General features: G+C 57.9%; 9 protein-coding genes across 9 annotated transcripts; 5 read left to right on the top strand and 4 right to left on the bottom strand.

Moving 5' to 3' along the window:
- Positions 1–92: 92 nt before the first annotated feature.
- PSEUBRA_004460 (DASH complex subunit Dad2) lies at positions 93–806 on the top strand (the record flags this gene model as incomplete). Its single annotated transcript, XM_016438013.1, has 3 exons — positions 93–339; positions 429–488; positions 583–806. 3 exons carry the CDS (start codon positions 93–95, stop codon positions 804–806), a joined length of 531 nt encoding a protein of 176 aa, XP_016291541.1.
- A 199-nt stretch (positions 807–1,005) lies between these two features.
- PSEUBRA_004459 (SCA7 domain protein) lies at positions 1,006–2,284 on the bottom strand (the record flags this gene model as incomplete). Its single annotated transcript, XM_016437999.1, has 3 exons — positions 1,006–1,781; positions 1,852–2,106; positions 2,224–2,284. The coding sequence occupies 3 exons, from the start codon at positions 2,282–2,284 to the stop codon at positions 1,006–1,008; spliced, it is 1,092 nt and encodes a 363-aa protein (XP_016291540.1).
- Positions 2,285–2,907: 623 nt separating this feature from the next.
- PSEUBRA_004458 (Endonuclease/exonuclease/phosphatase) lies at positions 2,908–5,085 on the top strand (the record flags this gene model as incomplete). Its single annotated transcript, XM_059465310.1, has 1 exon — positions 2,908–5,085. One exon carries the CDS (start codon positions 2,908–2,910, stop codon positions 5,083–5,085), a length of 2,178 nt encoding a protein of 725 aa, XP_059320558.1.
- Positions 5,086–5,123: 38 nt separating this feature from the next.
- On the bottom strand, positions 5,124–6,347 carry PSEUBRA_004457 (Gcp-like domain protein; the record flags this gene model as incomplete). The annotated part of the gene is made up of 1 exon (XM_016437996.1): positions 5,124–6,347. One exon carries the CDS (start codon positions 6,345–6,347, stop codon positions 5,124–5,126), a length of 1,224 nt encoding a protein of 407 aa, XP_016291538.1.
- Positions 6,348–7,301: 954 nt separating this feature from the next.
- Positions 7,302–8,423, top strand: PSEUBRA_004456 (uncharacterized protein; the record flags this gene model as incomplete). Its single annotated transcript, XM_059465309.1, has 1 exon — positions 7,302–8,423. The coding sequence occupies one exon, from the start codon at positions 7,302–7,304 to the stop codon at positions 8,421–8,423; it is 1,122 nt and encodes a 373-aa protein (XP_059321522.1).
- Positions 8,424–8,891: 468 nt separating this feature from the next.
- On the top strand, positions 8,892–9,506 carry PSEUBRA_004455 (rRNA-processing protein Fcf1/Utp23; the record flags this gene model as incomplete). The annotated part of the gene is made up of 1 exon (XM_016438020.1): positions 8,892–9,506. One exon carries the CDS (start codon positions 8,892–8,894, stop codon positions 9,504–9,506), a length of 615 nt encoding a protein of 204 aa, XP_016291537.1.
- Positions 9,507–9,814: 308 nt separating this feature from the next.
- On the bottom strand, positions 9,815–10,990 carry PSEUBRA_004454 (Eukaryotic porin/Tom40; the record flags this gene model as incomplete). The annotated part of the gene is made up of 1 exon (XM_016437990.1): positions 9,815–10,990. One exon carries the CDS (start codon positions 10,988–10,990, stop codon positions 9,815–9,817), a length of 1,176 nt encoding a protein of 391 aa, XP_016291536.1.
- A 739-nt stretch (positions 10,991–11,729) lies between these two features.
- Positions 11,730–15,253, bottom strand: PSEUBRA_004453 (Spen; the record flags this gene model as incomplete). Its single annotated transcript, XM_059465308.1, has 3 exons — positions 11,730–14,521; positions 14,654–14,754; positions 14,862–15,253. The coding sequence occupies 3 exons, from the start codon at positions 15,251–15,253 to the stop codon at positions 11,730–11,732; spliced, it is 3,285 nt and encodes a 1,094-aa protein (XP_059320557.1).
- A 596-nt stretch (positions 15,254–15,849) lies between these two features.
- On the top strand, positions 15,850–21,723 carry PSEUBRA_004452 (Zinc finger, RING-type; the record flags this gene model as incomplete). The annotated part of the gene is made up of 1 exon (XM_016438018.2): positions 15,850–21,723. The coding sequence occupies one exon, from the start codon at positions 15,850–15,852 to the stop codon at positions 21,721–21,723; it is 5,874 nt and encodes a 1,957-aa protein (XP_016291533.2).
- Between the last annotated feature and the right edge of the window lie 17 nt (positions 21,724–21,740).

Below are 21,740 nucleotides of genomic sequence, written 5' to 3'. Positions count from 1 at the left end.
TGCCTTTGAAACAGCCACTCAACTACGAGTGCATCACTATCTCTGAAGTACGACATTCGAAAGGACCGACACATCTCAAACACACAGCAACAATGGCACAGCGACCCTCGACAATGATGGGCCCGGGAGGCGCAGGGCGCCCATCGATGCATCCGCAAGCCAACAACCCAGCGAACATCATGTTTGGCGGCCCTTCGTCGTCGGCGAATCAGGCACGGCTTGTGTCAAAGCAGGCCGAGCTGGAAGGTCTGCGTGCTTTGAAGGACCAGTCGGCGCGCATGGTCAAGGAGCTCGAGAGGTTGGCGGAGAAGGTCGATATCATGGCCGATGGCGGTGATTGTAAGTGCTGCTCGCGAACAGAAAGCCCTGCAATAGATATGGAATGGTTGATGCTGACATCGTTCATCTTTGTGTATGGCGCCAAACAGCAATCGCATCCGTCATGGGCTCATGGCAGGGCGTCTTCCGCGCTATCCAGATCGCTCGAGGTACGTTCTCACTCTTTCCCGCTTCACTGACCACACACGCCGACCTGACGCTCATCATAAGCATGTACTTGTGCTCCACTCTTCTGCCTGACAGCATCGACGGTATTCATGAACCCTGGAGCACCCGAGTCTTCGAGCGCAGACACCTCGGCAGAGCAGGAAGAGGAGGACGACCTGTACACGTACGGCCCCGCGACCACCAGCAAGCCCGCGCTCATCGATACGATGGTCCGCATCCCACTCGACCTCGATGGTGCCATCGCAAGGTCCAAGGATGACAGCGCGGACGTTTCGGCTTCTGCTTCCGTCTCCCAGTGATCCCGGGGCTGTTTCTCGACCGATGGTGGTCAGATGCCGTCTGACCGCCTCATGTACTTTTACCGTTTCCTGCTCGTGGCTGTAATGTTGATATGTGACTGCCTATTCAAGCGACGGGTCTGAGACTGATGGACACTTCATTGCATGATACAAGTACAAAAGGATGCTGGTGATCCGACATCTGGCCAACTGAGAACAATCACGCGCCCGACACGACCCCCTTCTTGCCCGCCACACCGCCGTAGCTCCCCGGGCGGTGGTGATTGTTCCACGTAGCATACCCGTTGATACCATACGCACCACCATTCGCAGCCAACCCTTCGCGCAGCAGCTCTCTCAAATTGCGCATGCGCTTCGCTCTGCTGGTATAGCTTCCCGCGAACGACCTCGTCGCCAACGGCAGCGGCGTGGTCCTATCCCTCGAAGCAGCGTTCGCAATAGCCCCCAAAACACCAACGAGCTCCTGATCCATCTGATCCTCATCCGCGCCCGCATCGAACATGTCCATATCATCATCCTCGATAAACACCGTTCCGCCAGCCCCGTTCACTCCACCGCTGATCACCTTGCCCTTGCCGTCCTTGCCAGACTTCTTCTTCTTCTCTTTCGGCGGAGCTGCTGCCGCAGCCGCTTTTGCTGCTGCAATCGCCTTTTCTTTCTCCTCGAGCTTGGCGACGAAGCTCGGATTGGTCGCCTTTTGCCATTCGAACAGCAGGGCGTCGTACCCCGCAGATCGACCTTCGACGGCTCGCTTGGCACCCATCGAATGCGACTTGCACGTGAGAGACCGCGAACAGGGGAGTCCTTTGTCGTTGATCACGCCACACTGCTTGTCTACGTCGATGGGACCTTTGTGTTTTCGACCGCCGGTTTTCTTCTCGGCTGCAGCAGCGGCGGCGGCGGCCAGACGAGCGGCTTTTTTCTGCTTCTTGGTTAGAGGGGGACCGTCGTCCGCCAGGATGCTCTCGTCGTCATCTGCACAAAATCCTAGCAGTCAGTACACTGTGAAGGTGAAAAGAAGCGAGTGTGTGGGAGAGGGGCTTACCTTCCATCATACGCCGCTTTTTCACATCGCCTTCCAGGACGGATGGTGATACCCGACCGGAGGCGATATCGCGCGCGAGCTTGCAGTTCTGTCGGTGGAACGAGAGCGCTTCGTGCAGGATGGGTTTGCTGCAATCCGAACACTCGACGATGTGGACTTCATCGGAGAGAGAGGCTGGGCCAAAGTCGGTCACAATCGTGTCGTCGTAGTGCCATGCCGGGGAGTCGATCTGCGTTGTTGACGGTGAGCCGGCATCTGACAGGTCGAGATGAAGAGGGAGAAGCAAGAGTTAGGGAGGTAGAGGGTCATTGCAGGGGCCTGTCAGTCAACAGGTCGGCTGATGAGAGCGCTTGGAATAGCAAAGATTCTTACCACTTCGTGTCGCTTCTTCAATGTCGGCCCAGGTCGGGGCAACTTGTGAAGCAGACTCCATGGTGGGTAGGATAGCAGATGCCCGGACGGAAGCGTCTTATCGAGCTGCAGAGGCCGGATGGCACGAGCTAATCGGAGGCGGTGGTCTAAGCCAGGTGAGCTAGTCCATCCCTCGATCAGATGTATCTCTGCTGTATCTTCGATACGTGATTGCTGAGCAAGGAGCACGTCTGCTCTCGAGCGCCGTACCCTATCCGAAGATGGTGTGTGGTTGGAGTGAGTTGAGAAGGAGCGTGGCATCCGGCGTTCAACGGAGGCATGGAAGTGGGGAAGCCGATTTATCCTCTGCTAACACCCGATCCAAATTGTTCTCATGCCTCCACCTCGTCCTCTCCACTCAGCTTCCTTCAAGACCAACACTCGACCAATCTGCCACTCGCCACCTCGTCCCACAACCTTCTCGATCGAGGACCATCACACCGAGCCGCTTGGCGCAAATCACCGGCCACGGCCTGATCAGCTCCAAGTAGGGACATCAACACTTTCCACGCATCAGCGCGAGCCGAAACGGAACACATGCGCGGTATGACCTCTGCATGACCGGCTGCAGGTTGCTTACAGCGCCGAACAGGCCCAGCACGCACCACGTTTACGGGCGCGCAGCCCGATGCTATTTCGGCGACGATGCGCATCACAGTGTGGAACATCAATGGCTTGCGCACGCTTAAAGGCTACCAGCCGTGGTACAAGCTCCCGGACTGGGAAGCCTGTCTCGAGCACCTCGGCGCCGACATTGCCTGCTTCCAAGAAACCAAGATGACGCGCAAGCAGCTCACGGAGCCCATGTGTATTCTGCCCTCCTACAATGCCTTCTTCAACTTCCATCCGACCAAAGGCTACTCTGGGACGGTGACGTATGTTCGGAAGAGCGTGTCGATTCCGCTGAAAGCCGAGCAGGGGATCACGGGTCGAGTTCCCATCACAAACGTCTCGACCAACCCGTTGATACCCAACGACCCGATCGGACACATCCCTGCAGATACGCGGGACGACGTGGAGCCGTCGATCTGGACCGCGCTCGACGAGGAGGGTCGCTGTGTCGTGCTCGACCTCGGCCTGTTCGTGCTCTTCAACGTCTACTGTCCCAACGAGACCGGACCGGAACGACTCGATTACAAGATGACCTACTACCAAGGTCTCGCCGAACGAGCGCATCGCCTCATCGCTTCTGGCCGCGAAGTGATGATTGTCGGCGACATGAACATCATCCGCGATCCCATCGACCACTGCGACCCCGAGCAGAGCATGAAGGAGCACGGATGGGAGCATTTCCATCAACATCCCGCGCGAGCGTGGTTTCAAACCTTCCTCGCCCCCCACGGAAAGTTTCACGATATCGGGAGGATGTACCATGCGGAGAGGAGGAAGATGTTTACCTGCTGGAACACGCTGATCGATGCAAGACCGGCAAATTACGGATGCAGACTCGATTATACCCTCGTGACAGAAGGACTTCTGCCCTGGATCAAAGGGGCGGATATTCAACCGGACATCTATGGGAGCGACCACTGCCCGGTGTATGTGGATCTGCACGATGAGAGGGAGATCGATGGGAAGGTGGTCAAGCTGAAGGATCTGATGCATGGTGGAGTGGACCGGTTGCCGCCGGCGTTGGCGGCGTGTCACTACGACGAGTTCTCGGGGAAGCAGAGGAAGCTCGCGTCGTTCTTCGGGCGGAAGGCAGTGGTCCCGGTCAGGAGCCCAAGTATCGAAATGGTATCGGCTGGTGATGCGAGAAAAGCGTCAGAGCCGAAGCAAGCAGATATGAACGGTAGCACAGCGATCAAAGAGATCGAAGCTTCGACAACCCAGGATCAAGACACATTCCCGGCGATGGGCGAGGAAGGAAGCTCGCTTGCCGCTGCTCTGTTCTCCTTGCATTCGCAACAGGAAGGCCTCGACATCGAGCGTTCGCAGCCGGTTGCTGCTAGACCCGCCTCCGGCAGCACCACATCGCAAGTAGCCTTGCTGGACGTCAAACCACCGCCATCAGCCTCGGCACCTGTGGTGGCACCTACAACAGCAATACCGTCTCCGACGAAAGTTTCCGCCAGTCAACCATCACCGAATGGCAAACGGGAGGCAGCGTCACCAAAACGCACGCCTTCAGCCACAAAAATCAGTTCTGCCAAAGCAAAGCAGGCCGCGAGCTTGAAAGGCCAGACGAGCTTATCATCCTTCTTCGCCCAGCCAAAGACGGCTCCCACATCCACACCAACAGAGGCTGCCAAGGCAGATCCAGCAAGTCAGCCTGTTCTGACAACGCCGCCGACCACCGACTCCAAGAGCGCTACAACTTCGGATACTGCAGCTGGCGCGCCCTTCGACGATGACGAAGACATCTCCGAGTTCCACGAGACCCTTGCCTCACCCTCAACCGCACGCGCCGCCCAGCCAACCGAGCAATCGCCTGCCGCCCGCATCGGCACGTCCCTCGCATGGGGTGCAATCTTTTCGCCCCAACCCGCGCCACTGTGCCGCAATCATTCGGAACCCTGTCGCGCATGGACGGTGAACAAACCAGGCCCGAACCACGGGCGCAAGTTCTGGCTGTGCAACCGACCGGTTGGGCCCGGGTACGAGAAGTCCGGCAGGGCCAAGGGGGATGTCAATCCGGAGTTTAGATGCAACTTCTTTGCGTGGGATAGCGATGTGAGGGGGAAGAAGAAAGGCGAGAATGGTGCGGAGGGGAAGTTCTTTAGCGAGGTGGGGAGGGAGCGGGGGAGGAGAAGGGATGACGGGGAGGAGGAGTCGGGTGGACCTTGGGGCCCGCACAAGCGGGTGAGAGCGGGCGATGCATGATGCAGAGATGTGGTATTGTACAATATGATATACTGACACTACAAAGGGATGTCTTCCATACTCCATTTGGGCCGAGCGTGACGGGTGTAATCGTCTGTGCGCTGTGACCAGATGAGATGGCCGACCCAAGCGATCATCGCTGCGTTGTCGGTGCAGAGGGACAACGGCGGGAACTGTAGATCTACGTCGTTGCGGCCCAGCTCATCGAGGTGTTTCCTCAACTGGGATCGGATGAAAGCGTTACTCGCTACGCCGCCGCTGCAGACAAGCGTCTTGATGTCGTCGCCCGAGACGCCGTCGGGCAAACCGATGCGCGGGTACACCCGACGCCGCGAGTCTTCCGTGACGTGAGACGGTCGTAGAGCCATGCCGAGTTTGTCCTCCAGCTGCGCACACGCTGCTCGCTGAAAAGCAGCTGCAATCTGCGCCTTCAGCACATCATCCATGCCGGCTCCTCCAGAAGCCTCGATATGGCGCTGCACAGCCGCCTTGAGACCCGAATACGAGAAGATCGCCTGACCCTTGCACGGTATAGGAAACACAACCGCCTTCTCCCTTCCCTCACTTTTTCTTGCAAGTGCCTCTAATGCAGCTCCCGGCGCCGACGTCCACGGAATCCCCAGATCGCGCGCGACCTTATCAAACGCATCTCCTATCGAGTCGTCCGTAGTCGTTGCCAGTATGCGGAACTCAGTCACGCTCCTCGCCAGCACCAACATCGTATGTCCGCCCGACACCAGCAACACCAGGAATGGAAACTTTGGCGGCTTCCCCTCGGTGAGCAAGGGCGTCAGTGCATGTGCCTGCATGTGATGTACGTAGATGAGCGGCTTGTGCAGCACCGCAGAGAGGGTTTTGGCGGCGGAGAGGCCGACGCCGAGACTGCTCGCCATACCGGGACCTTGCGTCACTGCGATAGCATCGATATCGGAGTGCGTGATGTTGGCCTGAGTGATCGCAGTAGCGATCGTGGAGGGGAGGGCGGCATGGTGACCGAGCGCAGCGGAGAGCGGGTGGATGCCGCCCGTGGAAGAGTGGTCCTGTTTCGTCACGATCGAGGAGAGTATGGTGCGGTCGGCCGAGACGACAGATGCGCAGGAGTCGTCACATGAGGTTTCGATGCCGAGGATGATTCGAGGCTTCGATGCTGGTGTGCTGAGACCGCGAAACGAGTTTGGGCGTCGGAAGGGTGCCGAATGTGATGGTGGGCGTGTAAAGAGGGAGCGTTGGAAGCCGGTTCCGCCGAGGCCCCTGCTCAGCATGCCGAAGGCGTAGGCAAGCCAAGCACTTGACGTGCAGCTCTTGGCTCAGCTTGCCGCTTGGAAGGCGATGAAGGCTCGAGCGCTCCACAGTGATCAGCAGGACATGCCGGAGTGGTCAGGCGGTGGTGAAAGTCATGGTGGACCCTGCAAGAAGAACAAATTTTAGCTGCACCCCCGCGGAGTTTGAGCGTTGATTTCTGCAGGGCGGCTCGAGCACTCCCACACAAATGCATGCCTCGAAGAAACCTGCCTTTGTTTGCTGTACCCCTACAACTGCTGCAGGTGTGAAATCTGAAGGTGATGGTCCCCTGTTGATCAATGAAAAGTGGATACGTCGGCTCTGCGAACGAGGTTCGGCATCGCTTCTCCGCAAGACATGCGAATGGACGGAAACAAGGACCCTGGCAAGCGAGCCCGTGCGGCTTGTGTGTGTGGGTTTTTGCTGAAATCACACCTCGCGTAAGGGAGTCAGCCAGTCGGCTCTGTCTCCGCAATCAACCTGGAATTCAGCAGGGCCCAAGAGAGGCATGCTTGGGGCTGAGACCGCTAGTGTGACGGTCATGTCATGCGGTTCTTGCGCATCAAGCAGCGGCAGGAGGCGTGAGAGTCGGGGCTTCAGAGTGTGCCTGTTTCTGGCGTTCCAAAGCCGCATTCCATTGCAGAGTCAAGCTCAGCCCTGCTCTTTTGCCAAGATCTGTCACTTTCCAGGGTCCGCTGCTTGGCTTGGCCGACGCGGCACAGGAAGAAGGAGCTGCACATGGTCGATGCTATCTTGCTTGCTCACGATCAACATCAACCTCTATCTCTGCCATCATCTTTGAGGAGCCCAACTCGCTCGCACGTCAATCGTTCGGGCAGGACGATGCTCCTGTCTCCGCTGGCCCAGGTTCTCATTATCGACGCCAACAAAACATAGCCGCATCTTACACATAGCCAGTCTCGATTGGACCCGTCATGAGCCGCTCGGGCTCCGGCACCTTCTGCTGGGTCTCGCCTCGAACGGCCACCCTAGCGATTGCAATGCTCGGTATCATCATTCATCTCAACACCTACTCATGGCTGGGTTCGCTGAGTGCATCGTTGCCTGATGTGCCGGAGAGAGGGTCAGGGCAGGCACCTCCAGCTTCAGCCGCCTTCGTTCCCTCTGCAGACAGGTTCTCCCATTCCGCAGCCAAGTTCGACCGACTCATCGATCTCGCAGCCGCAGTAGACTCGGAAGGTTCGGCGAACAAGAACGTTTATCTCCCCGAATGGGTTGCTGAAGCCAAAGCATATCTCAAAGCACAAGGTCTGTCGTTTGTTCCACGGCAAGGCGAGCCACACGCCGAATCACTTCCAAACCCTGTAGGCAGTGTCAAAGCCAAAGACGTTGTTCCAGACCGTCGTTTCGAGGCACCAGATCCAACCTCGGCATCCTTCCACTACCTCGATGACGGGGCAGAAGACATCGAGCGCATGCAGTGGCACGCGCTCCGCCTGGTGATCCGCACGCTGCGGTGGTACATCCTGCTCAGCGTCGTCTGTTGCTGTGCGGGCGTAGTCGGTGTCCTGCGCTCCAACCTGCTGCTATCGCGGCTGTTTGTGGTCCACTCCTTTCTCGACTTTCTACTGTCGACGCTGTCGCTGCTGGCGTTGGCGATCGTGTGCACCTACCCGACGGTCCGGGCGCACGTGTGTGACGAGTTCGGCTCAGGCGAGCTCCAGGCGTGGCTCTCCCTCCCGAGAGCCGCTGCCCTCCCACAATCACCCTCTAGTCCGACGCAGAGCAGCGGCGGAGCAGGCTCGCCGGACGTGACACTCACAGCGCCCGGCTGGGAGGCCATGCTCGATGGCGTATTCGCGTCCGAAAACTGCGAAGAGAGCTTCCGAACCACGCTCGTACCCCTGCTCATGGCATTCGGGCTGTTCTTCACCGCGGTGAGGCTGCAGTGCTTCTTCCTCGTACAAAGGTTCTACGCGACGCTGTTGAGGAGTAAGGTGTACGGCTATGGCTATGCTTCGACTGAGTCGGGACTTTCGACTCCCGGCGAGGGTGGGAGAGACAGAATATGGAAAGAGTCCAAGTTGAGGGACTAGGTCGACGCTGGCTCGTCGATCTTTCTTTGTAGCATTTCGCATTGTCTTTTCGCATCGCACTCTCTTATTCATGTCTGTTGTCTGTCAACGCCGTCTTCGTGTCTTTTGTTCACTTCTAGCATCGATCTCAAGGCGGTTGCTCATCGTCATGAGGATGTGTGGCAGCGTCGGGGGCCGGCGAACGAAGTTAGGTTGTTAGACCGGCCTAAGATGCAACCCGAACCGAAGAACTCCTCAAAGTGGAGCACAAGGGCCGAAAAAAAGTTCGGTGTGGGGCGCAGCCTCAAAATTTCCTTGAACCCTTCCACTTCTTGACTTTCACCACTTGCTACCGCCAACCACGATCCTCGCCACCATCTATACCCTTGACGAAGCTATCGTCACGCTCAGCACATCGCATCCCGCCTCATATATGCACAGCGTATCCTCAGCAGTTCTATCAGTCTATCGCGTATCGAACAGCCAACCATGGGCAAGAAGAAGCAGGTGCGCAAGTTCGGCGAGGTGAAGCGGATGCTCAATCCCAAGGACGATCGACTCAAAGCCAATGCCAAGGTCACCGATGCGGCCAAGAAGGCTTCGCTCTCGGGGGGACCCAAGACGCTGACACCCGATGGAGTGGCGGTGCGACACATTTCCACACCCGCATCATCCATGTTCTTCGAGCACAACACCTCCCTCGGACCCCCCTATCGCGTACTCGTCGATACCAACTTTATCAACTTTGCGCTGCAGAACAAGATCGAGCTGGTGCAAGGGATGATGGATTGCCTCTACGCCAAGAGCATTCCGTGTATCACGACATGCGTCATTAGCGAGCTGGAGAAGCTAGGACCGAAGTATCGGATCGCTTTGCGGGTCGCCAGGGATCCCCGCTTCGAGCGGCTCGAGTGCAGTCACAAGGGCACCTACGCAGACGACTGCATCGTCGAAAGGGTCACCAGTCACAAGTGCTACATCGTCGCAACGTGCGATCGCGAGTTGAGAAGGAGAGTGAGAAAGGTACCCGGTATTCCACTGATGTACATCGCAAGTCGGCAGTTTAGGATCGAACGCCTCCCGGATCAAGGTATGGCCCAGTAGCCTCGATCAATCCTCTTCAACGACCGCCTCACTTCGCACCTGTCACTTTTGGTCCCATCTGTATTTGTACCCCACACGCATGAATCTCATCTTTACCCAGAGCATATCTCAAAGGACCGCCAAAGCGCATTCTCGTAGACAGGCAAGCAGCTTGGAGAGTGAGCAGAGTTCTTTTTGTTTTGACAATGGTACGTGGTATGCGCAACGGCGCTAATACAAGTGATGATGGAAAGCGAGCCTCTGTGTCGAGGCGCGATCTTTTTTGGCGTGGGGGTAGAGAGGTGGTGTATGGCTCTTGTGCGCCGGTTTTACATGGGCACGCTAGGCGGCGTGGGCGGGGGAGCATTGGGATCCATCTCGTTGCCACTTTCGATGCTCACGCCGAATCCGAACTTGGCTGCGCCCTGGAGGTGGTCCATCTCGCCCGCGAACGTCAGGCCGAAAGCGGGGCTCAACCGGGTCTCGTAGACGGAGCTGAGTTTGCCGGTGGAGTCGATCTGCGCTCGGAGGGTGGCCATGCGGAAGTTGTACCTCGCGCCGACCGTCGCAGCAGCCTCGCGCTTCTGCGCCATGGTGATCATCTGCAGATCGGCAGCGACGTCGACTTGCTCCGAGAGGCGGTGGTAGTAGGTGCACTGCGCAACGCCTTGAGGTTGCACCTGGGCGGTGGCGATCCAGTCCTTCTTGTCACCGGTGAGCTTGGCAATGTAGCCCGTCGACGCCTCCTCCATGTCCGCGCTCGGTCGCTGGTACACCGTCTCGACACCAAACGCAAAGTTGCGCGTCAGACTCTGGAGGTAGTTGACAATGTAGATGCCCGTGAGGTCCGAAGGGGACGGGTTGAGCGCTTTGAAGTTGGCCGAGTGGTCAGTGCCCTGGTAATCGTGTTCGACCTGGACGAAGCTCTGGCCCGGCGTGGCGGTGAGTTGGGCTTGCACCTTGGTCGTGTGCCCCGCAACCCACCCGCGGTTCGCACGCATCGTCACGTTCAGCCCGTCATCCAATCCGGCCTGGAAAAAGTTCTTGTTGTCGCCGTAGACCGCGCCAAAGTTGTACGAAGAAGGGGCGGCCTGCGAGCCCATGGAGAAGGCATGGGTGACCTGGAAGATAGGGTTGATGCTGATCGCCTTGGTCAGATCGGCGCGGGCACCATCGAACATGAAGTTGGTGGTGTGTACGCCCTTGACTTCGCGCTGGAGGTGCTCGACGGTGCCGGGGTTGGTGAGCTCTAGATGCGTGCGGATGTCTTGGATGTGGTTGAGTGCGTTGGTGATGGGCGCGACGATGGGCTGGAAGAAGCCAAACATGGAGGTCGAGGGATGCGACGAGATGGGAGGGGTGAGACCGGAAGGGTAGGCCGCACGCTTCTCGTCGACAAAGGGCGAAGGTGCGCCGGGACCGACACGCTCTGCTCCCGAAGGAGGAGGTGCCTGAACTCCCGCTGGGTAGGCGGTGGTCTGTGGGGGAGCGAGTGGGGAGGCCATTGTGACGGTAGTTGTAGAGATGCTGTGCTATCGATCCAACAGCGTAGGGTCCTCGAATTGGGTCAAGCTGAAACGGAAAGGGCGAAGGCGCAAGAATTGACCGATCGTGCCTTCAAGGAGAGCAAAGGAAGGTGAGGTGGGAGGAAGAGGACGGCTCGGGAAGAGGTGTGAGTCCGACGCCAGATGATAGGTGATGGTGCGACGCTGGAAGAAAAAAGTGGAGACGGTCGTCAGATGTGAGAGAGGTCGCCTTGTCCAAGCCTGAGTCCCGATTTCCTTCCAGACTCACTCACAGCGGCACCGGCTCAGATTGATTTTCGACTGGCTGCTGGCGAGGCTCCGGACAATTTTTTGAAAAGGTGGAATTCCAGCAGCTCTGCATCCTCTCTCTTCCGATCTTTGTTCTTCTTTCTTGCTCAGCCAAAGATCACTGCAATTTCTTGATTTATGAATTAGAACTTTGATTGAGACCAAGGTGGTTGTGAATGCCGTGTGTCTGAGTCCTTTTCATTGTTTGCGTTCGCTGTTTTCCAACTGACAGGGCAGCATCACCATCCGTGCCTAATGAAGCGCTTGGTCGATTTCTTCGATTCAGTCGCGAACGCGGGCTCAAGATGCGCTCAAGTTGAGCTCGACTCACAACACACCAACATGTGGGAGTTCATGGAGTGGTTCGATGGCGCGAAGAAGGATATCTAAGTCTGCTGGTGATCGTGGTACAGAGTTGTATTGGGAGTGATCACCAGCCACCGCCTTGACCCCATCCACCTCTCCCTCGGTCTGAGCCGTAACCATGTCCATGGCCTTGACCTCGCCCTCGTCCTCCGAAACTACCGCCGCCTCGCAGAGCACCAGAGCTGGCCTGTGCCATAAAGTCAGGATTGTACTGCCCTGGATATTCTTCTTCTGGCATCTCTTGCGGCTGCGGCGGCGTCGCATTTGCTGCAGGTGGCATGTATGCACCAGCATCGCGACCTCCTTGCCACCCCGCTCCGTAGTCGTATCCAGTGCCAGGTCCGTACACAACTGGACCAGGGGCACCTGCATAGCTGGGAGGGTGAGCGGGATAGGGCGGCTGCTGTTGCCAAGGTTGTGGTGGCGTGGCTCCGCCACCAGCCCCGACAGGAGGGTATGGCGACCATGATCCAGTCATAGGTGAAGCATTGGCGGGAGCCGGTCGTCCTGACAAGACAGGAGGAGGCCCAGGGGGAGGGCCAGGAGGCGGTCCGGGAGGCGGACCAGGCGGCGGCGGTCCTGGACGTGCTGCACCCAATGGACTCAATGCACCTGAGATCGCGGGGGCTACGTTGGCTGCCGAAGAGGGAGCGGCCGACTTGCCTAGCGTGCGGAGAAGCGATTGCAGAGCATCAGAGCCAATGGCGGAAGCAGAGGGAGCAACGTTGTTGGGAGCAGCTGAGGCGCCGAAGGGGATGGTTGACGCGGCTGATGGATTGTAGCCCTCGTCTGGCGCAGGCCGAGCAGCAGCTGCATTGGAATCCTGTCTCTGCCTCTTGCCATCGTTGGTCGCGCTGCGCTGGCGACTTGAGGGTTTTTCTGCCTTTGACAGTTCAGACTGAAGCGCATCACGGATCACCACAGCTACAAGCACCAGCAGGTCACGGTCACGCTTGGTATGCCAGTCTGCACCGAGGCAGTCCGATTCAGCCATGTCAAGCCACAGCGGCACTTCATCGTCCTTGAGCAGCGGAACGACGTAGAAGTCCTTGATGAGGCTGCCCTTGACACTAGAAGAGACATGCAATGCTCCCCATCGATCCGCATCCCTGAAATGTCTGAGCATGCCGCTGAAGCTGGCCAAGTCGGAATCTTGCGGAGTTGCTACGGCGTCCTTGCTTGCACCTGGCTCCATGGCGAAGGCAAGGATCTCGGTTCTTGCCGCATTGGCCACTTGAAGGAGATAGTCGATCGCCGCTTTAGTGGGCAATCGACCAGCAACGAAGAGCGGTCTCTCGGGGAAGAATTTGGACCAAACTCTAGGTGCAGGCGTCAAGCTTCGGCCAGCCACCTGTTTGACGTGGCCTTGGAATGCGAATACGTCCGGAAGGTCGATGAGGCCATTCCAAATGACGCTGCGGTACCGATGCACTGCGTTGCTGGGAGGCTCTGCGGAAGGTGTCGTGGACCTTTCCGCGCCTTGTTTAGCTGTTGCTTGGTCGACGTCGCCTATTTGGTTGCCAGTCTCTTCGTCCGGACCATCGAGGAAGGAGTCGATAAAGTCGTCAGCACCGCCGGTGGTGTCCTGAGGTGCGCCTTCTGCCATAGTCTGATCGTAGCGATCGCCATCTGGCGAGGCGGCACCGAAGCCGAGATCGTGAGGCTCTCCGTCCTCTTCGGTCGCGTCGGCGTGTTCGCTCTGCGTCCAGACACCACCAAAGTCGACCCGAGTTGGTGATTGCTGAGAGGGACCAGGCGCAGGCGCTGAACGACGCGAAACATCATCCTTCGGCGAACCTGCGCCCGACTCCTCGTTGTCGTCATCCTCGATCCTGGCAGTTGCAGAAATCGCCGGCTCGCTTTCGGTGACCCTCGCCGCAGGTGGCTTCTCCGTCTCCCTCCTTGCGTCCGAGCGCCTTTCGAACTTGCCAGGCTGATCTCGAGCAACGAGGGCATCGTTGTCGATCTCAATCTCGCCTTTGTGCGTGATTTTGCGCAGGGGACCAGCCTCCTCTGACCGCAAGGTGCTTCTCTGCAGCGCCTCCAGTCGTGCCTTCTCAGTGGCCTGACGGATGGTGTCGTTGGCCAGCTCTTCGTTGGACATCTTTGCCAGCTCAGAAGCTTTGAGTTGGCCCGATGCAATCCTAGAATGCAGCGTGGTATTCTTGGCATCCTTGAGACTAAACAGAAAAGTGCGGAAGCGGTCTTTGTACTTTGTGCCAACCACGCGTAGCGAGCCATGCGTATCGGCATTCACTTCGAAGAGCTCTCCCTCTAGAAGCGCAGCGAAGTTCTCAGCACGTTGCTCGCTTGTCTCTTCGCCTTGATCAGCTGCCTTTGCCTTCTCTTTGGTCGCGGCGGGGGTCGCAGTGGCACCGCTGAAGATCTTCTCAAGAGCAGTCGCAAGAACCTTGCGGGCTCTTGATCTTGCTTCTTCAGTGCTCGCATCTGTAGGACCAGTGGGCTTGCGGGCCACGCTTTTCTTGGAGATCGTATCGGCTTTGCTGGACGCGCTCGGTCGTCGGAGGCTTTCGGACGCTCGACCACTCGATCCCTCTTCGGTCTTGCCTTGAAATTTCAGGGACGATGAGCTTGCTCGAATTTGCCTAGGTCGCTGAGATTTGGCTGACGGTTCTGGGACACTGTCCTCTTGCATAGTTGCATCTTCGTGATCAGACGCATCGCCATCTCGTTCACCAACATATTCGTCATCGTCAGAGGCGTCGTGATCTTCAGAGTCTTGATCTTTCTCTTCATCGCGCTCGGGCGATGAGTCGCCTGATCCTGCTTTGGTCGTTCGTGATGCTTGGCGTCCTCTCGAAGACTTGTACCTTTTCGTTGGCTTGGATGCGGCTGCTGAAAGATGCAAAGTTAACGAATCAGTACAGCGTGTCACCAGGAGCGGTTGCAGCTTGTTTGAAGCCAACGAAGCATTCAAAAGGATGACGCGACCCCTGGGACAAGCCTCTTGAGGATGCGAGAACTTACTCTTGGTCGACTTGGCTGTCTTGCTGGTGCAGGCATCGCAGACGTATTCGTCGAGCTTCTTGGCGGCTTTCTGTGTGATGCCGAGGCACTTTGTGTGGAACCTGCATTGAGGAGAAACGTAACACAACAGCGACGTTGGAGTGCCAAACACGTCAGCTCACTTGTTCCAAAGGAAAGAAGGGGTCTCATGAGCATCATCAGTACTAACCAATCTTGACAACGCTCGCACGAGATCATAAAGGTTCCATCATCTTTACCGCGACAGATACAATACTGCTTCTCATCTGCGGCACCGTCGTCTTCATCGTCATTCAATCCGGTCTCGAAGACTTCCTCGACCTCCGCCTCGATCTCCTGCTCCTCGTCGGCGTCGATGCCATCCGCCTTACGTTTTCGGCCCGAGCGCGCGACGGCTTGCTGAGCATCCTGCGATGTCAGCGAAGCTTCGGTTAAGTCCAGACCGGCTGCTCTGGATGTCTGCTTCCGTGTTCGCGAACCTCTGCGCGGTCCATCATCGATAGCCGCGGTCTGGGCAGCCGAGGACGTCTCAGCTTGAGAGCCAGACGCAATCTCGGTCACGCCCGCTGCGATCGAGGACATTGTAGATGCGCGCAGAGGGCACACGACGGTGTCTACAAGCGCAGTGCAAGTCTTCCCCGGTCCTAGTGCACTCCAGACGAGAGTGCGATATGGTGTGATGGAGTCAGGAAGGGAAAGATCTTAGAGCGATGAGGTTGCAGCTGAGTTGTCCCGTCCTGCGTTGATTTTGAACTCAAGACCCTTCATCGGGGAGCAGCTCAGCTTTGGCTCATCGGGTAGATCGCGTTCAGTCTGCTCGCGTGAGCTCAGCTTTTTCTTCTTCGCAGCTGCGCACGGTGAATTTTGAGGGAAAAGCCTCCACCTCTCCAGCTCGAATCACACACACGCACGCAGCCGCCTTCTCAGAGAGACGTCACAGCGCACCAAACGGAAATCTTGGAAGAAAGGTCAGAAGCAACTCTTCCAACATCAACCAGCCTTCGATCAGCAGCACTCTTTCTATTCTCTCTCTTCATCCTTATCAAACAGAGTGGCTCAATCGAGACGCTACTTCACACCAAGGCACCACTGCTTCGATCCCTCCAGCAGGCGCCGCCTACATGACCAGGCAAGTCGAACGACCCTATTGCTAATCCTCACAGGCACTCGACTACGCCATGCCGAAGGGGGCCCCCAAAGGAAAGTCTTCGGCTTCGTCGGCCACGCGCAAGAAGCAGGCCAACAAAGCCGCTAAAAAGGCGGCGTACGAAGTCGACGATGAGGGCAAACTACTCCACCCGGAGCTCGCCGAAGCGTTGGCGAGGCAAGCGCAACGTGGGCCTCAGCGCGGACAAAAGAAAGACAAGTCCAAAAAGGATGGCAAGGGCGGCAAGAAGGGCAAAGCCGACAAGAAGAAGCAGTACATCCCACCACCCAAGCCTCCACAGCCGCTGCCCGATCCGCTCGACTCCATGGGCCTCGCTTCTCTGCTCCCTGCCGATCTCGTCGTCCTCCTGCGCAAGGCCTCAAAAAAGGATGTCATCACACGATGTCGTGCATTGGAAGGTCTGTTGGCATGGGTCGAAGATGCATTGGACAAGACACCGTCATCAACGGTGAACGAGGCGGATGCCGATGCTTCTCAGTTGAGCTCGGAGGAGAAGAAGAACGCCCTAGTGATGATGCTGCCCAGCTGGGTCCATCTCTTTCCTCGATTGGCCCTGTCTCCCACACGACGCCTTCGTCTTTTGACGGTTCAGATTCAGACACTGCTCCTAGATAGGACTTCTCCGACAAGGGATGAGCTGCTTGAATCCCCTCAGTACATCGAGCCGTTCCTTGGCCCATGGGCCATCTTGTGTCACGACACGGACCGCACCATCGAGCGCCTTGGCAGGTCCGCGTGGACCGAGGCTTGTGCATGGAAGAGCAACGAGGGCACAGACACGTTCACAGAAACAGACAAGGTCACCAAGCTGGATCTCAATGAACACTGCGACACTCTCGTTGCCCACCTCCGCACCATCCTCTTGTCGCCCTCCCCGTCCTTCGCGCTTTCTATGACGGCTGCCCACGCTATTGCCTCAGGTGACCCGACCATGTCGCGGGCCTCGTCCGGCTATGCGACGCCTCAAGTACAGGCAGGAAGTGTCGAACGCGATGCTAAGAATCGAGACGAGAGCAACGTCGAGGAGGACACCGCAGCGCTAGACAAGCGTCTTGTCGCGGGCGCCCTTGCCGTACTGACTTCCGTCCTCCGCCAGCAGCCAGGTGCCGAAGTGATGGCAAGCCTGGAAGAGATGCTGTCGTCGAGACTGTTGTGGGCCTCTTTGTCTCCACACAATCTGGCCGCATCTTCCAAGACGCGGGCGGAAACTGCCGCCGCGGTGACCTCTTTCGGATTTGATTCGCCAGCTGTCCGACTGCGAGCTTGGACCCTCTTGCGCTCGCTCTTCGATGTGGCACCGGACGTCCTCGACCGACATATTCAGACGATTGGAACTGTCGCAATGACGTCCGTATGGGCCGAGCGGGACAACGCTGTCCAGAGATCGACCCTAGACGCCATCTTGCCGTTGCTCAGGAAACGACCTGAGTTGTGGCTTGTTGGCTCAGGCCAAAGCAAAGACACGCCTCACAAAGAGAAGAAGGGCGACCCTGACAGCAGCGACGACGACGACGACAGCGACGACGAAGATGATGATGACGAGGACAGCGACGAGTATGATGAGGACCATGAAGCCTCTGAAAACGGATCGAACCACGGCGACAACCACGCAAGTGCTACAACATCCGTCTCCCGACCAAAGCCTCCCGCATACACCTCTTTTGTGCAGTGGCTGCAGTCAGCTTGCGGTGGTGCACCGCAGCTGGGCTATTCAGCCGTCGTCGTCTTTATCTCGACCATCCCATCGGAGATCCTGGCACATGACGACTTGGACGCTGCTTCAGATCTCCTCACCGACTTCTTTTCGGCCTTGTACAGCCGTCCTTTGGACTTTGATCCGACCGCCTGTCGGGCTTTCTTCGCCTCTTTTACGGAATGCGTCACCTTCTTGGCTCTGCGCATGGTGCGCGCCGCGTCAAGCCCAGGAAAGGACAGCGCGAACTCTGCAAGCGAGCTTCTGCGTGTCCACTTCGGTGCGGCATGGTCAGAGCTCGTCCTGCCAAAACCAAGCCTGTTGTCCTCCCTTGGAATCAGCTCTGGTGATGACAATGGAGACGGAGACGCGACAGCAAGAGCTCAGCGAATCAAGAACATCGGTCCCACTCGCGTCGTCTCGGACCTTGCTGTTCAAGTGAGGCGTGTTGCTTCTTCAGCTCAGAACACTCAGGTACTCGCTCCCTTCCTCGCTGAAACGGAAGCAGATCTCGTGGCGGTAAGCGAAGCCATGCCAAGCGTCGATAAGGTGCTCGACGCAGACACACGAAATCAGGCGTTGGCCGCTCTCGAGCGAGCAGCTTCTTTCTATGCTGCCCTGGCTCCGACTCAAAGCCAATCTGGAAGCGCTGGACTGCGGCAGGTCTCGGCGTCCAGTCTCGGCAAAGTCATCAAGCTTGCTGCTTCTGGCCTGGTCAACGTCGCTGCAAACACTAGCCTGGCGACGGAGGTGAAACAGACCCAAGCGACCCTGCTGTCCGATTCCCTGTGCCGTCTGCTGAGATCTGCGGTCAGCATTCCAGAAGCACTGGAGGTGTCCGTCACTCAAGAGCTCGCCAAAGCCACCGGTACGTCGCTGCCGCAGCTCATGGGCACAAAATGTGTAGCACCGACTTCCGCAGCCTCTCTGCTCGCGGCTTACCTACCTCTTTGCTCAGATGAGAATGCGCGCGCGTCCATCTGGACCGACACATTATCGTCCGTCGCTGCGCTTGATGAGCTAACGGATCGAGTCGACGCATTGACCGAGCTGTTTGTGGCGTCAGAAGCCGTCGCCAAGGCTGTCGCTTCCACCGACGGCAAATCATCTCCGTTGCCACGACCAGCATCGGATTCAGGGATGGACGAGCTTGCAACCGGGCTGGTCACAAGTCTTTGCGACAGCGCCGAACTGGAGACTAGTCTCCGTGTCCGCACTCGCAAGATCGTCGAGAAGATCCTCACAAAGCCAGGCTCTTACGTCGAGGACGCAACCATCAAGTCCATGCTGTCCATCATCTGCTCCACGATCGAGCAGCTCAGAAACGCGGTTCTGGAGAGGGCAGGTGCCAGCGAGGCCCGACAGCATGGCCAGCTCAGAGCAGCGCTCGTCCTGGGAGACTTGCTTCTGTGCCTAGACGCTTGGGTTGAGACGCAGGACCCTAGGGAGACTGCCAGAAACTTACTCACCAGCCCGTCGTACAAAGGTGTCATGACGGCCATCTCCGAGCTCGTGTCTCTTTACACGGGCATCGACGCGCCTCACGCCACACCGCACGACTGGGTCAGACGAGCGCAGGAGTCCGAACTTTCGGAATACGCTGGGTCGCTCTACTTTCACATCTTGGAAGATTGCCCAGATGACGAAAGAGAGCGAATCGAAGCGGAAGAAAACCTTGGAATGCAGGACCACCTGCTGGATATTCACGTCCCTGTTCCTGCCCTGGTGAACGCCACCGAAGCTAGCGTTACACTGCTGCCGGAACGTCAAGAACTTCACGAGATGCTGCTCAAGGCTTGTCGTCAGGACACGCATCCATCCCTGCTCATCTTCGATCCTCTGGTTCCACAGCATTCTAGTTCAGAATCGACTTCGAATAAGTCTGGCTCGCTTGTCGACGGACAAGGCCTGGGCATCTTTGCACGTGTTTGTGCCGCTGCACTCTTGGTGGTGGACCGCGACCGCACCGTCGCGAAACGGCACGCACACTTGCTGCCCTTCGTGATTCTTCTCTCGATCCTCATCGAAGACGACTTGCTGCTGCCAGGCGCCTCGAAGCACGCGCTGGACTCATCAGTGCAGCCAGAGGCTCATCGCGCCTGGCTGCAGTCCTCCGTCACCGTCCTCACAGCGCTGATCTCGTCTCTGAGCGACACGGTCACGGAGAATTGGCACAACGACATGGTCATGGCCCTTCAGCGATCGACCACGATCAACGTCGAGCAGGACGGCATCGGCCACGTGCTGTCAACCGTGTGGCAGATGGCATCGGGGCTCGATTCACCAAGCAGCTATCTGGCCCGCATCTTCCATCGACTGCTCAACGGTGTCTTCAGCTTCGGCACCATTACCGAAGCAGGAGCAGACCGCTGGCTCAAGCTGGGCGATGCGATGCAGGACCGCATGCCAGCCATGTCGGCTGCGATCTTCCACGCAGCGAAGCCAATCGCCGGCTCGTCTCCCACTTATGACCGTCTCCGCAATGGAGCTGCAGCAAAGTTGTCGGGTCTGGGGCCCGGGACACCTGAAGATCGCCTCCTTCGCTCGCTCCGCACCGTCGTTGCCTTGGCTCCACCTGTCGACTCGGACCTCCCCATCATCCCGCAGCAACGAGCGATCTTCCTGCTCAGAGATCTGCAGAAGTGGTACGCGAGCGACGAAGCAGCTCAAGATTCCGACGAGGAGACCTCGACGCGTCTTGCCGAGCTCTTCATCCATCTCCTCCCCGTCGTGCAAGACGTGCAAGGCAGTCACATCGACTTTATCTTTGACACTTTCGAGATGAACCTCGAGCTGTGCTCGCTGCAAAACGAGGCGACGGTTGCGCAGCTCTATCAGAACTTGCGTTTGCTCGACACGATGCGGGATCTGGCTTCGCGCAACGCCAATCTGCACGACTACTGGAAGGATCGAAGCGTGACATCTGTTGACCTGGTTCGGGACCAATTCTTGTCCCTGCCCGAGCTGCAGTCGATCTCGGCGCCGAAGCAGGCGTGCATCGATCTGATCGTCGAGCTTATCCGCGAGACATCGGACACGCCGTTCAAGCTGCAGGCGACTGCGGGTCCGCTATGCAAGCTGCTGGTGCAGAGCCCGAGTCACGAGGTGCAGGTCATCAGCTATCGTCTGCTGAGCGGAGCGATCAGGGAACACGTCAAGGAGCTGGTGGTGGAGTCTGCGGTAGATCGAGAGGCGCTCGCTACCGAAGAGGGACAGAAGAAGCTCAAGTTGCCTGAAGCATTGGTGGCGAACATCAGCGACAGTCTCAGCGGTCAACTGGACTTGCTCGTCGATGACTCGGTTGCTCGTCGCACGGCATTCGGGTACTTCCTGTCCTGGATTGCAGTGTTTGAGCATTTTGAAGGCGCTTCGTTGTCCGTCAAGTCAGCGTTCCTGGCCGAGATCGAGAAGCGCAATCTGTTGGTCGAGTCGCTCTTGCCTACCGTGTTTGCGCTGGTTGGGCTAGCAGACGAGACACGACGACCGTTCGATCCGAGCCGGTTCGTGCTGGAGGAAGTATTCCTGGATCAGATCGACGCCGAGTCGTCGCTGACGGTGTTGCAAGTGCTCGCGGCGCATGTCTACCTGCGTGCGCTAATTCACATGCCCACCACCGTCCGCAGCTGGTGGGTCGACATCAAGGACCGCCAGACGTCGATGCAGATCGCCAGCTTCACGACGCGTCACCTCTCGCCTATCATCGCCAACCGCGAGCTCTCGCACTTGCGCGAACCCGAAGCCCTCTCAAAACTGCAGGACGAGGCGCTGTCGATCAAGATCCTTTCGATCAACGAAGTCATTGCCACCTACACGGTGGACGAGCACCCGATGGAGATTGGTGTCAAGATCCCCTCCGACTTCCCGCTCCACGGTGTCGAGATCCGCGACATCCAGCGCGTCGGAATCACCGAGGCCAAATGGCGTTCCTGGCTCCTCGCCGTACAGCAGCTCATCACCGGCCAAAATGGTCTGATCTTCGACGCCCTCAGCCTGTTCAAGCGCAACGCAGAAGTCCAATTCCAAGGCCTCGAGGAATGCGCCATCTGCTACTCGATCATCTCACCGATGGACAGGAGCCTGCCGACCAAACCCTGCAAGACGTGCAGAAACAAGTTCCACGCAGGTTGCCTCTTCAAATGGGTCTCGACCAGCGGCGCTAGCACTTGCCCCATGTGCCGATCCATCTTGTAATACTCTTCTATCTTATT

Source organism: Kalmanozyma brasiliensis, assembly GCF_000497045.1.
Source record: "Kalmanozyma brasiliensis GHG001 unplaced genomic scaffold PSEUBRA_SCAF3, whole genome shotgun sequence".
Lineage (NCBI taxonomy): Eukaryota > Fungi > Basidiomycota > Ustilaginomycetes > Ustilaginales > Kalmanozyma > Kalmanozyma brasiliensis.
The sequence above is the reverse complement of the archived record's forward strand: the minus strand, read 5'-3'. Positions and strand labels throughout refer to the sequence as shown.